The 16,036-nt window shown below is 44.8% G+C and overlaps 1 protein-coding gene across 3 annotated transcripts in view; it reads left to right on the top strand.

Moving 5' to 3' along the window:
• The window catches only part of LOC140191047 (adhesion G protein-coupled receptor E5-like), a 74,422-nt gene extending 60,330 nt beyond the window's left edge, over positions 1-14,092 (top strand). For all 3 annotated transcript variants that reach the window (XM_072248117.1, XM_072248118.1, XM_072248116.1), the window contains 7 exons: positions 635-838; positions 1,787-2,007; positions 2,626-2,692; positions 3,511-3,590; positions 4,646-4,814; positions 8,519-8,611; positions 12,025-14,092. In XM_072248117.1, coding sequence (XP_072104218.1) covers positions 635-838; positions 1,787-2,007; positions 2,626-2,692; positions 3,511-3,590; positions 4,646-4,814; positions 8,519-8,611; positions 12,025-12,075 — 885 coding nt within the window. In that variant the 3' untranslated portion in view covers positions 12,076-14,092. The remainder of the gene's footprint in view (positions 1-634; positions 839-1,786; positions 2,008-2,625; positions 2,693-3,510; positions 3,591-4,645; positions 4,815-8,518; positions 8,612-12,024) is intronic.
• The last annotated feature ends 1,944 nt before the right edge of the window (positions 14,093-16,036 follow it).

Genomic DNA, 16,036 nt, shown 5'->3' with positions numbered 1-16,036 from the left:
ATGGCCACAGGCAGGAATGACTTCCTATGACGCTCTGTGTTGCATCTCGGTGGCACGCAATTTGGACAGCATCCTCTTTTCAGACACCACCGTCAGAGAGTCCCACTGTACTTCCCTCCAGTCATCTTAAGCCCTCTCTTATTTGTCATTTCCACCCTAGGACTAAGCCTCTGGCTATCCAGTTGATCTATGCCACTTAGTATTTTGTACACCTCTATCACCCTCCTTAACCTCTGGCTCACTCATCCTATCCTCATAGGCCATGCTCTTTAATCCAGGCAGCATCATGGAAAATTCTTCCTTACACCCTTTCTAAAGCTTCCATGTCCTTCTTATAATAAGGCAACCAGAACTGAACATAATATTCCATAATAACTGGGGTTTTATAAAGGTGCAACACTACCTCGTGGCTCTTGAAATCAATCTCCCAACTAATGAAGGCCAACACACCATATGCCTTCTTAAAGGCAACTTCAAGGTCGTAAAAAGATATGAAGAAGGTAGAAACAGCCAAGACCCTCTTAGTTGATATGCATTAAGCATTTTCCTATCAGTACTTGTGTTGTCAGGCAAAACATCTGAATGTGATTGTTAAATGACCCAGTGTCACTGTTGGCCCTGTTTGTCCCTACAGGATCTTCCTGAGGTTTTCGAGGTGGAACTGATCACGTACATTGGGTTAAGCAGCTCACTACTGTGTCTGTTTCTGGCAATCATTACATTTTATACCTGCCAACCCCTGAAGGACACACGGTGCACCATCCACCGGCACCTCTGCCTCTCCTTGTTCATGGCTGACTTCATCTTCCTTGTGGGAATTTCACAAACAAGCAACAAGGTAAGGAGGTTTATCCAATATTTCAGCACACTAAAGGCACCCAGTATAATGAGTGAAATTCCAGGAAATTATCCCCAGCTGTAACACACAAAGTGTTATAGTGATGGCTTTGGGATCACCTCTACTTCTAAAGTATGTTCCATGATGTCACTACTACCATACTCTCCAATGCCTCATTGTCACTCTGAGATCTCCAGAAGCAGCATGTGTGTCCATCACTCAAAGGACAAGTTTTCATACAGAGAGTGCTGGGTGCACACGCACATACACACACACACACACACACACACACACACACACACACACACACACACACACACACACACACACACACAGCCACACTCATAAAAGGTGCTATTTTTTACCGAGCCACCCTTTTATTCTTAATATCCCTATGGATCAGATGGGCTGAAGGGTCTATTTTTGTGCTTTAGAAATCTATGACTCTACAACTCTGACTCGAACACATTGTCTGCATCTGGTCAGAATGTCCTAAGGCCTGGTCATTCTGTGTGGTCCCGAATCATCCTTGGAGTGACAAAAGCAGCTACATCTCCACAACATCCAGAGCCATCAGCTGCCAGGTGTCAGGCTCAGCCACAATCATGGCCGGTTCCCAACTAAAGTCCAGTGCCAGACCAAGAGAGAGATGTTGTGTCATACTGACTGCTTTCCACTGGGAGAGTTCATGAAAGTTCCATCTATCCCCAGACAGAACAAGTTCAACACCAATGGAGTTGTCCCCATCCACGAGCACCAATACGCCAGACTTATGAAACTACAGTTTGTGGTCCCTCTTGTGTGTACTTTGACTGATACGTTCTTACAGTAGGGTAATAACTATGTTTTGCTGGCTGTGTGGGGCTTTGGGACGCCCTGAATTGTGAAGGGCATGGTACTGGTATGAAGCTGCAGATCTCCGGTGCACTGACGGTAACTCTTCTCCAGACCGTGTGTGGACTTGTTGCTGTGGTGCTCCACTACCTCTTCTTGGCCGTATTTGTCTGGATGCTCTTGGAAGGTGTTCAGCTCTACCTGCTGGTGGAAGTAGTCTTTCAGACCAAGATTCCCCTGGCGAGATACATCCACTGGGCCGGCTATGGACTTCCATTTATGATCGTGGCCATTTCTGCAGCGGTCAACCACAGAGGATACGGCACCCCAACAGCGTGAGTTTGTTCTACTAACTCTTGCGAACAGCCTCTGGTTCTGTCATTACTGCTGTCGCTGCCTCGCCATGACATAACCTATCAGGAGGTTACGTGACTGTGGGCCTGTACCCAGTGGAGTTTAGAAAAATGTCGGGGGGGGGGGGCGCGATCTCATTGAAATCTTGAAAGGCCGAGATAGAGTGGACGAGAAGTGTTTCGTATAGAGAGCACAGCTTCAGAACGGAAGGACATCCAGACAGTTGTGGAGGCCAAGTCATTGGGTATATTTAAGGCGGGTTCTTAATTAGTAAGGGTGTGAAAGATTATGGGGAGAATGGGTCGAGAGGGAAAAAATTTCAGCCGTGATTGAACAGTGGAGCAGACTTGATGGACCGATTAGCCTAATTCTGCTCCTACGTCATGTGGTCTTATAGTTAAATGGTTCATCACCTGCCTCATGGGGTGTTGGCTCCTCATTGCCTGGATGTTGTCCATGTGGAAGTCTGGACCTGTCCAGTGTCCCACTGACCAACCCCGTCTCAGCCAGGACACACTCAAGGAGGGGACGACAGGGGTTGTGATGGAAGTGGGGGACAAGGTGCCAGATGTAATAACCTTCTGAATCTTCAATTCCAGGTGCTGGCTCTCACCAAAGCATTACTTCACCTGTAGCTTCTTTGTGCCCGCCATCTTTATCTGCATCGTAAGTTTGATCAGAGCTTGCGACTCCTGGTCCCCTCAGCCGGAGGGTACCTGGTGATCCTTGACAGAGGGTGGGGGTGTAGGAGTGGTGGGTTAGCTGGATGGAGGTGGGGGGGCAAATGGGAGGAGGGAGTAAGAGGGACAGGAATTAGTGAAGATGAAATGTTCACTTAACAGGACGGGCGGGAGGGAAGATGTTGAGAGCGAGCAAGTGAAAGGGGGTGGAGGGTAGTGAGTGAGAGAGGGAGGGTGATGTGTGGAGGGAGATGGAGAGTGGGATGGGAGGGAGGGAGATCGGTAGGAGGTGAAGGAGATGGGGGGGCTGGTAGGTGGGGAGAGAGTGTGGTTGGCAGACAGGTTTTGACTGGGGAGGGAGAGTGGTTAGTAGGAGGTGGGTGGTGGGTGGTGAGGGAGATGGAGGTTGGTGGGAGACAGGGGAGTCCAAGGGTGGTGAGTGGGGAGGGAGGTGGGGCTGCATTGACCAGTAGCTGGAGCAGGACATGGGGGGCGGCAGGGTATTACACCCCCCTCACTGACCACCCACACAGTACTGATAGGCCACACTGACACAGAAGGACAGGACAGGATGTGGAATGAGCAGGATCTCAGCAACTGAAAAACCAACTCCACCATCATTCAGTGGGAGAGGAGGTGACAATACCAAGGCAGTGGGGTGGGTCACCCCTCCCAGTGAAGACCAGTAGTGGTCTGTGGTCTGGTGGGTGGGTCACCCCACAGAGTCAGATGGCAACCGAGGGTGATTTAAGCCACTGCTTTGGGGTGTCTCAGATTACAATTTAGTTTTCACTTTAATTGCAGGTTAACTTTTACATCCTTTTCAAAACGTTGATGAAGTTATCACATGTGTTCGCTGACCAGAAGGATCTGAACAAGAACAGGTGAGTTATTTGGAATCTATCCAGCTGATTTCGCCCCCTTCCACTCGGTTTTCCACAGACTGAAACTTCCAGGGTCTTCCCAAGCCTACAGCCATACATCTATGCATCAATGGGAACAGAGAACAGGATGATTGGGATCTAGCTGTGAAGTGCTCCCAGTGACAATCCCCATTGTAACAGAAGCTTGGTCTGCAGGGTTGGCCGTTACCAATCCTTCAGGTCTGTGCTGTATCCATCACTATCTGTGTGTGCAGTTCAGATTCACCTGTGCGAGGAACATCTGTACTGTCAGATAAGCCAGCCTGGTCCTCCTGACCTCTCAGCTGAAGATAATACTGAGCTGGAGAGGAGCAGGGACACTCTCCCTGGCCTTTATTTACCCCCTGCTCCTGTATCGCCACAGAAACAAGCATTATATCTGTTATCCATGCTCTGTATAAACACATCTCCTCACTGCGTGTGTGTGTGTGTGTGTGTGTGTGTGTGTGTGTGTGTGCGCGCGCGCAAACACACTCACATGCAAGACTTAGTGTGGGGGAGTGATTGAGCGCGCGCGTGTGTGTGCATGCATGCATGAGTGTGAGGGTGTAACTATGAACATAAGTGTGAGTGAATGTATGTGTGCAAGCATGGGTGAGTGTGCAAAAATGACTATGTGACTGTCTGTGTGTGTGACTGGGTGAGCATCCAGATGTGTCTACATATGTAAGGTGATCTGTTGCCAACATTGAGATGACCATCTTCTTTGATGCCTCTAAATCATGGCCTTCCCTTGTGTACCTCCAAGTGTGAGGGTTCAGAGGAGAGCACGCCACTCGCACTGAAGTCTCATGCGGGTCAGTGATGCGATTGTGGGCAAGTGTGAATCATGCCAGCTTACAAATAGCTGAAGTAAGCCCCACCCCACAGCTCCAGAGGTCAGCCAGAATCCTGGAACAACTGCCTGGTTGACAATCGCGGTGTAACTTGAGCACTCACCAGCCCATCAATGCTTCACTTTGAATTAACTTCATTACAGTTGGGAAATAATTCGATAAATCCCTATTCATTCACAGAGTGTTTACGCTGACTGCAGTTGGTCAGCTGGTGATCCTGGGCTGTACCTGGATATCTGGAGGGTTCTTCATCCAGAATGCAACTGTTCCAATGATGTACATCTTCACCATCTTAAACAGTTTCCAGGGGATGTTCATCTACATCATGCACTGCCTGATGCGCAAGAAGGTTTGGTCTTAATTTCTTCATTTAACTCTCACATTGTTGTATTCAAACCGTGAGGAATCTTCAGTGACTGGCTCCTCTCCTGAGGTGCAGAATTGTCTCAAAAGGAGGTTGTCATTGGAAGATTGCTCCTGATTCTTCCACCAGGTCCCTCAGTTCCACCTACTGAACTGATCTTTCTGGGCTAGGTCCACTCTTCCCCAACAACCCTGCATCCCCCAAGATTTCACATATCCCTCTTCTCTTGAGGCCTGAGGTAACCATGGTAACCATGGAACTGTAGGCACATGGCTATCATCAGTAAATTTTCTGAGGAATCCAGGTCGAAGGGCTTGACCATAAGGCCATAAGACATAGGTGCAGAATTAGGTCAGTGGGCCTATCAAGTCTATTCTGCTACTCAATCATGGCTAATTTATTAACCTTCTCAACCCCATTCTCGTCCCATCTCCCCACAACTTTGGTCACCCTGACTGATCAAGTACCTATCAACTTCCACTTTAAATACACCCAATGACCTGGCCTCCACAGCCATCTGGTGGCAATGAATTTCACATAGACATTACAGTCTGGCCAAAGAAATTTCTCCTCGTCTCTGTTCTAAATAGACATTCCTCTATTCTGAGGCTAGAAGAAACATCCTCTCCATGTCCACTCTATCTTTCAATATTCAATAGGTTTCAATGAGATCCTCCCTCATTCTTCCAAACTCCAGTGACTGCAGGCCCAGAGCCATCAAACACTCCTCATACATTAACCCTTTCATTCGCTGAATCATTCTAGGGAATCTCCTCTGGACCCTCCCAAATGGCAACACATCTTTTCATAGATAAGGCGCCCAAAATTGCTCAAAGTATTCCATGTGTGGTCTGACAAATGCCTTATAAAACCTCAACATTACATCCTTGCTTTTATATTCCAGCCCTCTCAAAATAACTGCCTTCCTCACCACTGACTCAATCTGTAAGTTAACCTTAGAGAATCCTGCATGAGGACTCACGTCCCTTTGCAACTCAGAATTTTGTATTTTCTCCCCATTTAGAAAATAGCCCATCCCTTTATTCCTTATGCAAAAGTGCATTCCTTCTTTGTATCATTCACAAACAGCCACAACGCCATCAACTCCATCATCCAAATCATTGATATACAGTATGACATGAAAAGAAGCAGTCGCGATTCCAACCCCTACAAACACCACTAGTCACTAGCAGCCAACCAGAATAGGCCCTCTTTATTCCCACGCTATGCCTCCTGCCCGTCAGCCAATCCTCTATCCATGCTAGCTTCTTTTCCTAAATACCATGAGTTCTTGTCTTGTGAAGCAGTACCTTGTCGAAGCCTTTATGAAAGTCCAAGAAAACATCATCCGCTGACTCTCCTTTGTCTATTCTGTTTGTTACGGCCTCAAAGGACTCCAACAGATATGTCAGGCAAGATTTTCCCTTAATCAAATCATGCTGATTTTGGCCCATTTTATCACGTGCCTCCAAGTACCCTGAAACCTCATCGTTAATGGACTATAACATCCTCCCAACCACTGAAGTCAGAATAACTGGCCTATAATTTCCTTTCTTCTACCACTCTCTCTTCTTAAAGAGTAGAGTGACATTCACAATTTTCCAGTCCTCTAGAACCATTCCAGAATCTAGTGATCCTCGAAAGATCATTACTAATGCCTGCACTATCATTAAGCTACTTCTTTCAGATCCCTGTGGTGTAGTCCATCTGGTCCAGATGACTTAACCACCTTCTGACCTTTCAGCTTCCTAAGGATCTTGTCATTAATAATAGCAACTACACTCACTTCTGGCCCCTGACACTCTCGAATTTCTGGCATACTGTTAGTGTCTTCCAGTGAAGACTGAGGCAAAATTGATATTATCTTTAATTATCTGTCATTTCTTGCCCCCTGCTACTACCTCTCTGGCATCATTTTTAGCAATCCAATATCCACTCTCAACTCCCTTTTACTCTTTATGTATCTAAAAAATGATTTTGGTATCCTCGTTTATATTATTGGCTACCTTACCTTCATATTTAATCTTTTCTCTCCTTTATGGCTTTTTAGTTGCCCTCTGTTGGTTTGTAAAGCTCCCCAACCCTCTGACCTTCCATGAAGTTTTGCTATATTATCCGCTCTTTCTTTTCCTTTCATGCAGTCTTTGATTTCCCTTGTGATTTGCAGTTACAACATCCTCCCTTTAGAATACTTTTATTTGGAATTTATCTATCCTGTTCCTCTATGTTCCTCCCAGAAACTCCAGCCACTGCTGCTCTTCCACCATCCCTGTGAACTACCCTTTCCAGTCATCTTTGGCCAGCTCCTTTCTCATTCCATTTACTCCACTGTAATCCATCACATTTTTATCACTGTCTCTTTAGGGTTCCTTTACCTTAAGCTACCTAATCAAATCTGTTTCATTACACAACCCCCATTCCAGAGTTGCATTTTCCCTAGTGCGCTCTACCACAAGCTGCTCTAAAAAGCCATCTAGGAGGCATTCTAGAAATTCCTTCTCTTGGGATTCAGCACCAACCTAATCTACCTACATATTGAAAACCTCCAGGTGATTGTAGTATTACTTTTCTTACATTCCCTTTGTAACTCCCACTGTACATTTTACCTTTGCGGCTTCTTAACTCTACCCACAAGGATTCTACATCTTCTTATCCTATGTCACTACTTTCTAAAGATTTGATTTCATTATCTACTAATAGAGCCATCCCACCCCCTCTGCCTACCTGCTTGTACTTTCAATACAATGTGTATCCTTGGATGTTAAGCTCCCAACTATGATCTTCTTTCAACACACACGAAATGCTGAAGGAACTCAGCAGGCCAGGCGGCATCAATGAAAAAAGTACAGTTGACATTTTGGGCTGAGACCCTTCAGCAGGACTGGAGAAAAAAAGATGAGAAGTGGAATTAAAAGGTGGGGTGGGGAGAGAGAAGCAGAAGGTGATAGGTGAAACCGGGAGGGGGAGGGATGAAGTAAAGAGCTGGGAAGTTGATTAATGAAAGAGATACAGGGCTGGCGAAGGGGGGAGTCCAATAGGAGAGAACAGAAGGCCATGGAAGAAAGAAAAGTGGGAGGAACACCAGAGGGAGGTAATGGGTGGTAAGGAGATAAGAGATAAGATGAGGGAGGGAAAAGGGGATGGGGAATGATAAAGGGGGGGTTACAACATCCCCAATCCCCTATCACAACTGCACACCACTTCCCCCCACCCCTAACTTCCCTTCTGAGCCATAGAACCAGACTCAGTGCCAGAGACCCAGCAGCACTGGCTCGTCTCCCCTCAACCTCTGACACTCCAGGGAGAACAACCCAACTTTGTATGAGCTTACCCTCCTCAAGCTCCTTTGTCACCTCCTCAGAAATCTTGATCAAGTCTGTGAGGCCTGTCAAACGATTGAAATATCCCTATAATTACCAAGCTGATAATTTACTAAATCTACTGTCTTTTTGACAGTTGGATTCAAAGTCTATGCCACTCAGACTATAGACTGTGTGTTTGCAGTACCCACATAGGGTTCTTCCCAGGGCTTGATAGGCCTGACGAAAGGTCTCGGCCTGAAACGTCGACTGCACCTCTTCCTAGAGATGCTGCCTGGCCTGCTGCATTCACCAGCAACTTTTATGTGTGTTGCTTGATAGCCAAATTTTGTTTAAACTGTAAACATTGTTTGTCTTTGACTTTCACAGGTGAGGGACTTCTATCAGAGTAAATTCAAAAAGTGCTTCAGTAGGCCGTTTGTATGGTCTCCAGTCTCCACCACCTCCTCCAGTTCAAATCAGGTAAAAAGTTCTAAGCTCCTCGCAATATCCCTGCAATGCTAGTCCATGTACAACACCGGTATACGTTCCTTACAATCCAACAGATTTGTCCAACCCTTTCATGTAGGTCAGCCAGTAACAGGATGGAATTAAACACCTCGCTTGGCAGTGAGATAGCAGCCTCTCTGAAAATAAGTCCTTCATTACAATCACACACTGCCCACAAGGTTAGTCAGGATCGCAGCATTGCTTGTTGCCTTATTCCTCAGTCAGACTTCACGTGAAACCAGTCACCATGGCTCACGGGCTGTGTACAAATATAAATTCAACAGTGAGGAACCAGTGCAATGAAGAACTTAGAACATTATAGCTCAGTACAGACACTTCAGCCCATGACGTTGGGCTAAGGGTGGTTGAACAAGCTATGTTCTTTGTAAGCTGAAGTGCCTTCTTTTGGATCAGGAACAAAATCATGACCAAGGCCAACATCCATCCCACAGTAACCCTCCTACATTAAAGTTCAAAGTGAACTTATCGATAGTACGTACACCACATATTCTAGATTGGGTGTTGACTTAAACAGACTTGATGAGGAGTTTAAGGTAAAGGAACACTTTAGGGGATCAGTGATCATAATATGATAGAATTCACCTTGCAGTGTGAGAGAGAGAAGATAATGTCAGATGTATCAGCAATAGAGTGGAGTAAAGGAAATTACACAGACATGAGAGCAGAGCTATTCTAAAGAGGTATTCTAAAGGGAGGATGATACAAATGTGGCTGACAAGGGAAGTAAAAAAAGCATAAAAGCAAAAGAGAGGGCATATAAATAGCAAATATTAATGGGAAGTTTGAGGATTGGGAAGCTTTTACAAACCAACAGAAAGCATCAAAAAAGCCATATAAGGAGAGAAAAGATAAAATATGAGGGTAGGATAGCCAATCATATAAAACAGGATACAAAAAGTTTTTTTCAGATATATAAAAAGTTTTGAAAAAGGAGATGGAAGTGTATATCAGACTGCTGGAAAATGACACTGGACAAGAGGTAATGAGAGACAAAAAACTGGTGGGTGAATTTAATAAGCATTTTGTGTCACTCTTCACTGTGGAAGACATTAGCAGTAGGCCAGAAATTCGAGAGTATCAGGGATGAAGAAATGAGTGAAGTTGTTATTACTAGGCAGAAGATGTTTGGGAAGCTTGAAGTTCAAATGGTAAATAAGTCACCTAGACTAGATGAATTACACTCTAGGTTTCTGAAAGTGCTAGCTATAGAGATTGTGAAGACATTAGTGAGGATCTTTCAAAAATCACTAGATTCTGAAATGGTTCCGGCCCAGGGACTGGAAAATGTCACTCCACTCTTTAAGAAGGGAGAGAGGCAGGAAGGAAATTATAGGCCAGTTAGCCTAACTTCAGTGGATGGGAAAATGTTGTAGTCCATCATTCTGGATGAGGTGTCAGGGTACCTGGAAGCAGATGATATAAAGAAGGCCTAAGTCAGCATGGTTTCCTTAAAGAGAAATCGTGCCTGAGAAGTCTGTTGGAACTCTTTGAAGAAATAACAGACAGGATTGACAAAGGATAGTGGACGTTGTTTACTTGGATTATCAAGATAAGTGCCCATGGTATTACAGAAAAGATACCAGTATGCGTAGAAGGTTGGCTGAGTGGCAGGAAGCAAAGAGGTGAATAAAGGAGGCCTTTTCTGGTTAGCTGCCAGGGTCTAGTGGTGTTCTGCAGGGGTTGATATTGGGACCACATTTTTTCACATTATACATAATTTCAATGATTTGAATGACAACTACAGAGGCAAAGAATTGGGTATATTTAAACTGGAAGTGGTGATTGAAGTTATCTGCACTGGTTCAGGAGCCTGATGGTTGTAGACTAATAACTATATCTGAAACTGGTGGTGGTACCTCAGCCTTCTGTACCCCTGCCCTATGCAGGTAGTGAGAGGAGGCTATCGCCTGGGTTATGCTTTCATTTGGCGGTGCTCCATGTAAATGTGCTCTGTGGTGGGGAGGGCTTTGACTGTGATGGACTGGGCTGTGTCCACCACTATGTGTAGGATTTTCCATTGCTGGACATTGATGTTTCCATACCAGGCCATGATACAACCAGTTGGGATTCTCTCCACTGTGCATTGATAGAAGTTCCTCAGGAGCTAACAATTCTCTTTTAATCTGCACTGTCACAACTGTATGCTTAGTGACTGCCTCTACTCTGGGTGGGTTACACTAACACAGCAATTCCATGGGATATGTGACTTCCCCTGCCATCTAGCCATGCACTATCTTCTGAGTGAAGAAGCTCCCCCTCCAATTCCCTTAAATATTTCACTTCTCACCCTTAACCTATGACCTCTGGTTCTAGTCTCACCAAAACCTCAGTGGAAAAAGTCTGCTTGCATTAACCCTTTCTATACCCCTCATAATTTTCTATACCTCGATCTAATCTCCCGTCTTCCCCTGTGTTCTAGGTAATAAAGCCCTAACACATTCAGCCTTGCCCTATGTCTCAGGTCCTCAAGTCCCAGCAGTATCCTTGTAAATTTTCTCTGCACTTTTTTCAATCTTATTCGTATCTTTCCTGTAGATAGAGGACCAGAGTTGCACATGGTGCTCCAAATTTGGTCTCACCAACATCTTATAAAACTTCAACATAACATCCCAACTATTGTACTCAATGCACTGATTTATGAAGACCAATGTGCCAAAAACTTTCTTTATGACCTTGTCGACATGTGAGGAAACTTTCGAAGAATTATGGATCTGTATTCCCAGATCCTTTAGTTCTATCACACACCTCAGTGCTCAACCACTCACCGTGTAAGGGTTAATCTCCTGAGTATCACTTCAATGACTGTCTATCACTCCCCTCCCACTTCTCTTTATTTCCATTCCCCAATCTGGCTCCCCTCTTACCTTTTTTCATTTTCTTACCTGCCTATCACCTCCCTCTGGTCCACTCTCCTCTCCTATCTGATTCCTCCTTTTCCAGCCTTTTACCTTTTCCCCTATACCCACCCAGCTTCTCACTTCATCTCCTCTCCCTACCCATCCATCTACCCCCTTCACCTGGTCTCATCCATCACCTTCTAACTTATAATCCTTCCCTCCCCACCTCCTTCTTATTCTAGTTTCTTACCCCGTCATTTCCAGTTCTGATGAAGGGTCTCAGCCCGGAATATCAACCCTTTATTCATTTCCATGAATCCTTCCTGACCTGCTGAGTTCCTCCAGCATTTTGTGTGTTTTATCCCAACACCTTGGTAGAGTCAACAATAATAAACCAACAATTTGAAGTAGCTGCTGAAGACAGCTTTTACTGTATCAACAATTAGTGTAATCCAACTGTGACTATTAGTTTGGAAAAAGTTGAGTGACTCTCTGTCTCTAATGAAGTGCTTGCTTCCTTTTCCTCAGGTGCGAAGAAGTGTTCAGGAGACAGAATTAACTTCAGGAGCCATACAATGAGCAGTGAAGGATACCTCAGCAGGTGTGAGGAAAACCAGCCGCCAACTGCTCTCTCATCCTCACTGTGCTCTGATTTCCTGCCTCTGGGTTTCCTGACTCGTGACTGCTCAAGTCGAACAGGGTTGTTTCATGCTGTTGCTACATAGCACCTCTAAGTTTCAGACATGGGCAAGTCCCAGGAAGAACTAAGATCTGTCCCCTCAAAGTGAATTCACCCCAAGTGACCCAGCTAGCAGTTACCACTCACACCATGCCAAGTTATTCACCTGCTGTTTGTGAGAGTTTGCTGTGTATAGGTTCTTGCCACATATTCAGCACTGCAGTATTGACCAGACTTCAGACGTATGTCACCAGACACATTTCCCAATGCTCAGGCCCATGAAGGAAATTACAGTGTGCATCATTTTGCTCTGAACATGGTTGGGTAGAACTGGAGGTTCGTTCTGAGCTCAGAGAGGAAACACGATGCTCTCCAAGTGCAGGAGTTTGGTGTTGCTGCTGCCCTACAGTTTCACATCTGCTGCAGCTGGGAGAAGTTCATATGTCTGGGATTGTGCAACTAACCAGGAGATCCAATTCCTCAAGATTCTACTAATGTACTCCCTGCTTTAGAGGGTTTTGAAACGTTCCACTGAGTTCAGGAGTCTGGTTGGTGCTGTCATTTCTCATAAATACCCAGCTAGTTCAACAGCGTCCAGTGGAGAAGAAATCCTGACATCCATCACCCATCTGGTGGATATGTGGGCCATGGTATCTGGAGAAGGCAGCACATTACTGCTTCCTCAGGGTAACCACAGGCCAACTATAGTGTACACCCCCAGAATTAATAAACTCATTCATCACACTCATTGCTTAAGCTGTCGATTTGTGACCACGCAGCCTTGAATACAGGCCCTGGTCATGAGGACATCAGAATAGGAATGGAAGTGGACCATTCAGCCCTTCCCTGCTATCCTTTGAGATCACTGCTAATCTGAGCACCATTTCCCTACCCTACTCCCTGTCCTTGATTCCAATAATATCCAGAAATCTATTGATCTGAACTTGCACTCCACAGCTCGTAGGGTAGAGTCCCAAAGGTCCACCACCATCTTCTCCATCTCTCAGTCTTTACTAGCCTACCTGCTCTCCCATGGAGGTACCCTCCCTGCCACCACCTTGTCCGACGCTTTATGGATTTGGTAAGTTTCAATGAGATCTCCCCCCGTTCTTCCAAACTAAGGAACAAAGTCCAGTCTTCTCGATCATACAGCAAGCCCAGCTTCCCTGGAACCATTCTGCCTTACATTCAATGTACTGCCTCTACTCCAGCTACATCCTTTACTAAGGCAGGGCACCAGGTCTGTAGCCAGCGGCCATGGTACAGTCTTCATCAAGCCCTGAAGCACAGGGAACCTTCAATCTCTGAAACCCCCTTGACCATGGATATCTTCATTTTGTAGCTTAATCCCTTCTGTTCCACTCTAACAAAGATGCCTGTCTAGAGGCCATTTAACTGCAGAGGACACCAGAGATGGAGGCCAATCCTCCCTTCATCTGGTGCTGGTCCATAAATGACATCAACAGGAGATCCAATCATATTTTCCAGTGGGTTGGCCTGAAATAACTCAGCACTGGTCAAACTTGTACGATTGAAATCCGTTCCTTCGGAGTAAATCCATATTTAATAACAAGTGCGCAGATGAGATGTAGTTATGAATTCAATTCTAATTATTTGTAAGCAGATTAAAGGTGTATGCTTAATGAGTGATGCAAAGAGAACAGACACAATAAAAGAAGTAGGGTCTACCACTTAGCATGGAGAAACAGATATGTGTCAGACTTCAAAACAGAATAAGTCAGTAATACAGAGAAATAAAAATTATATTTTGTCAGTAAAGGATAATGGAACTAGGACTAAAAAAACTGAAATGATCTGGTACAAGTAGAATAAGAGTAAATGTTACTATTGAGGTATATTTATGTGGTTGAAGATTCTGTTATAATTTGAAATATTGATAATTTTAAAGATGCTTGCAGAGTTAAATAAATATTTCTATATAAATGTCTGTTAATTATTGCATTACACAGTGCACTGCAAGATGGGGTCAAAGGCAACCATACAACTATTATTGCTTTACTTCTTTATTATTTTCTGCACTGGGATATCACCGCTGTATAAAAAGTAACATCTACCTAATGGGGTTATACTAGTTCATTCACATGGACTGGGCTGTTTGCTCTTGCATTGCTCCCCCCATTTCTGAACAGAACTGCCACTCTGCTGATGTGTTTCAACTACCCAGAGCACAAGCATTTATAGAGTCATCGAGCACTACAGCACAGAAACAAGTCCTTCAGCCCATCTCATCCATGCCAAACTATTATTTTGCCTAGTCCCATTGTTCTGCACCCAGACCATGGCCATCCATACCCTACCCTCCATGCAAATTTCTTTTAAATGTTGAAATCGAACCGACTTTTGCTGACAGATTGTTCCATACTCTAACACCCCTCGGACTGAAGAGGTTCCCCCCTCATGCACCCCTTAAACATTTCACCTTTACTCTTAACCCATGACCTCTCGTTCTAGTCTCACTTAACCTCTGTGGAAAAAGCTTGATTGTGTTTACCCTCTCTATACCCCTCATAATTTTGTACACCTCTATCAAATCTCCTTTCATTCTTGCATGCTCTGGGCAATAAAGTCCTAACATTCTCAACCTTTCCCTTTAACTCAGGCCCTCAAATCCTGGCAGCATCCTTGTAAATTTTTCTCTGAACTCTTTCAAACTCTTTCCTGTAGATAGATGACCAGAACTGCACACAATAATCCAAATTTGGCCTCACCCAAATCTTATAGAACTTCAACATAGCATCCCAACTTCTGTACTCAATACTTTGACTTATGAGGGCCAAAGTGCCAAAAGCTTGCTTTACAACCCTATCTACCTGTGTCATCCCCTTCAAGGAACTATGGATCTGTATTACCACATCCCTCTGTTATACCGCACTCCACAATGCAAGCCCTACCTTAGATTGTCCTCGTAAGTTGACGCCCTTGTTTCCATCTCTCTTTCTTTAATAGATCCACTTTAACAAATCCTCACATCTCCTATATGCCTCTGCTAGATTTTGTTCGCTGTGTTGTTACTGCAGGGAATTGAGGTTTTACTGGGTGCTACAGCAATACAAGCGCTCCCTGTTTAGACAGTGGTTCTGAGCTGGAGGAAATGAACAGCGCCTCCTTCCCTGAAATATACAATGCCAGCTTCATGGACCAATGTCTGAGTGATCCAGTCTACTGAGGGCACAGAAGATGAGGAACAGAAAGCCTCAGCACAGAAGGGAAGAGCGTGAATTGTCTTCTAGGCAAGGAATGTGAAGATTAGAACAGAAAGTGCTTTGCCATTTCTGGTTGCCTCATTATTGGAAAGATGTAGAAGCTTTAGAGAGAGTGCAGAGGGGACTTACCGGAAGCTGCCTGGATTAGAGAACATGTATTACGAGGATAGGTTGAGCGAGCGAACTAAAACTTTTCTTTTTGCAACAAAGGAGAATGATAGGAGATTTGATAGAGGTGTACAAGATAATAAGAGACATAGATAAAGAGGACAGCAAGACACAGGGCAGAAATGGATAATAAAAGTGGACATATTTTAAGGTGATTGGAGGAAAGTATAGGGGGTAATGTTAGAAGGAAGGTTTTTTTTACACAAGGAGTGGTGGTGGGAGGGAAGGGTTAGATCAATGTTACAGTAGGGTAAAAGATCAGCACAACATCACGGGCCAAAGGGCCTGTACCATGTAGCATTGTTCTATGTTCTGTGGTGTTCTTTGAGAGTGAATGAGGATGGTGGCAAAGAGACAGAGGGCGGTGGAGGGTGTGACTAGGAGTGAGTCAGAGGAGTCTGTGGCAGAGAGTCCAACCATCAGTACAGGTCCTACCAGAGATGTCAGATCAGATCTGTCAATCACAGTT

Source organism: Mobula birostris, chromosome 32 (genome assembly GCF_030028105.1).
Source record: "Mobula birostris isolate sMobBir1 chromosome 32, sMobBir1.hap1, whole genome shotgun sequence".
Taxonomy (NCBI): Eukaryota; Metazoa; Chordata; class Chondrichthyes; order Myliobatiformes; family Myliobatidae; genus Mobula; species Mobula birostris.
Note: the sequence above shows the minus strand (reverse complement) of the source record. Positions and strands in the feature narration are given on the sequence as shown.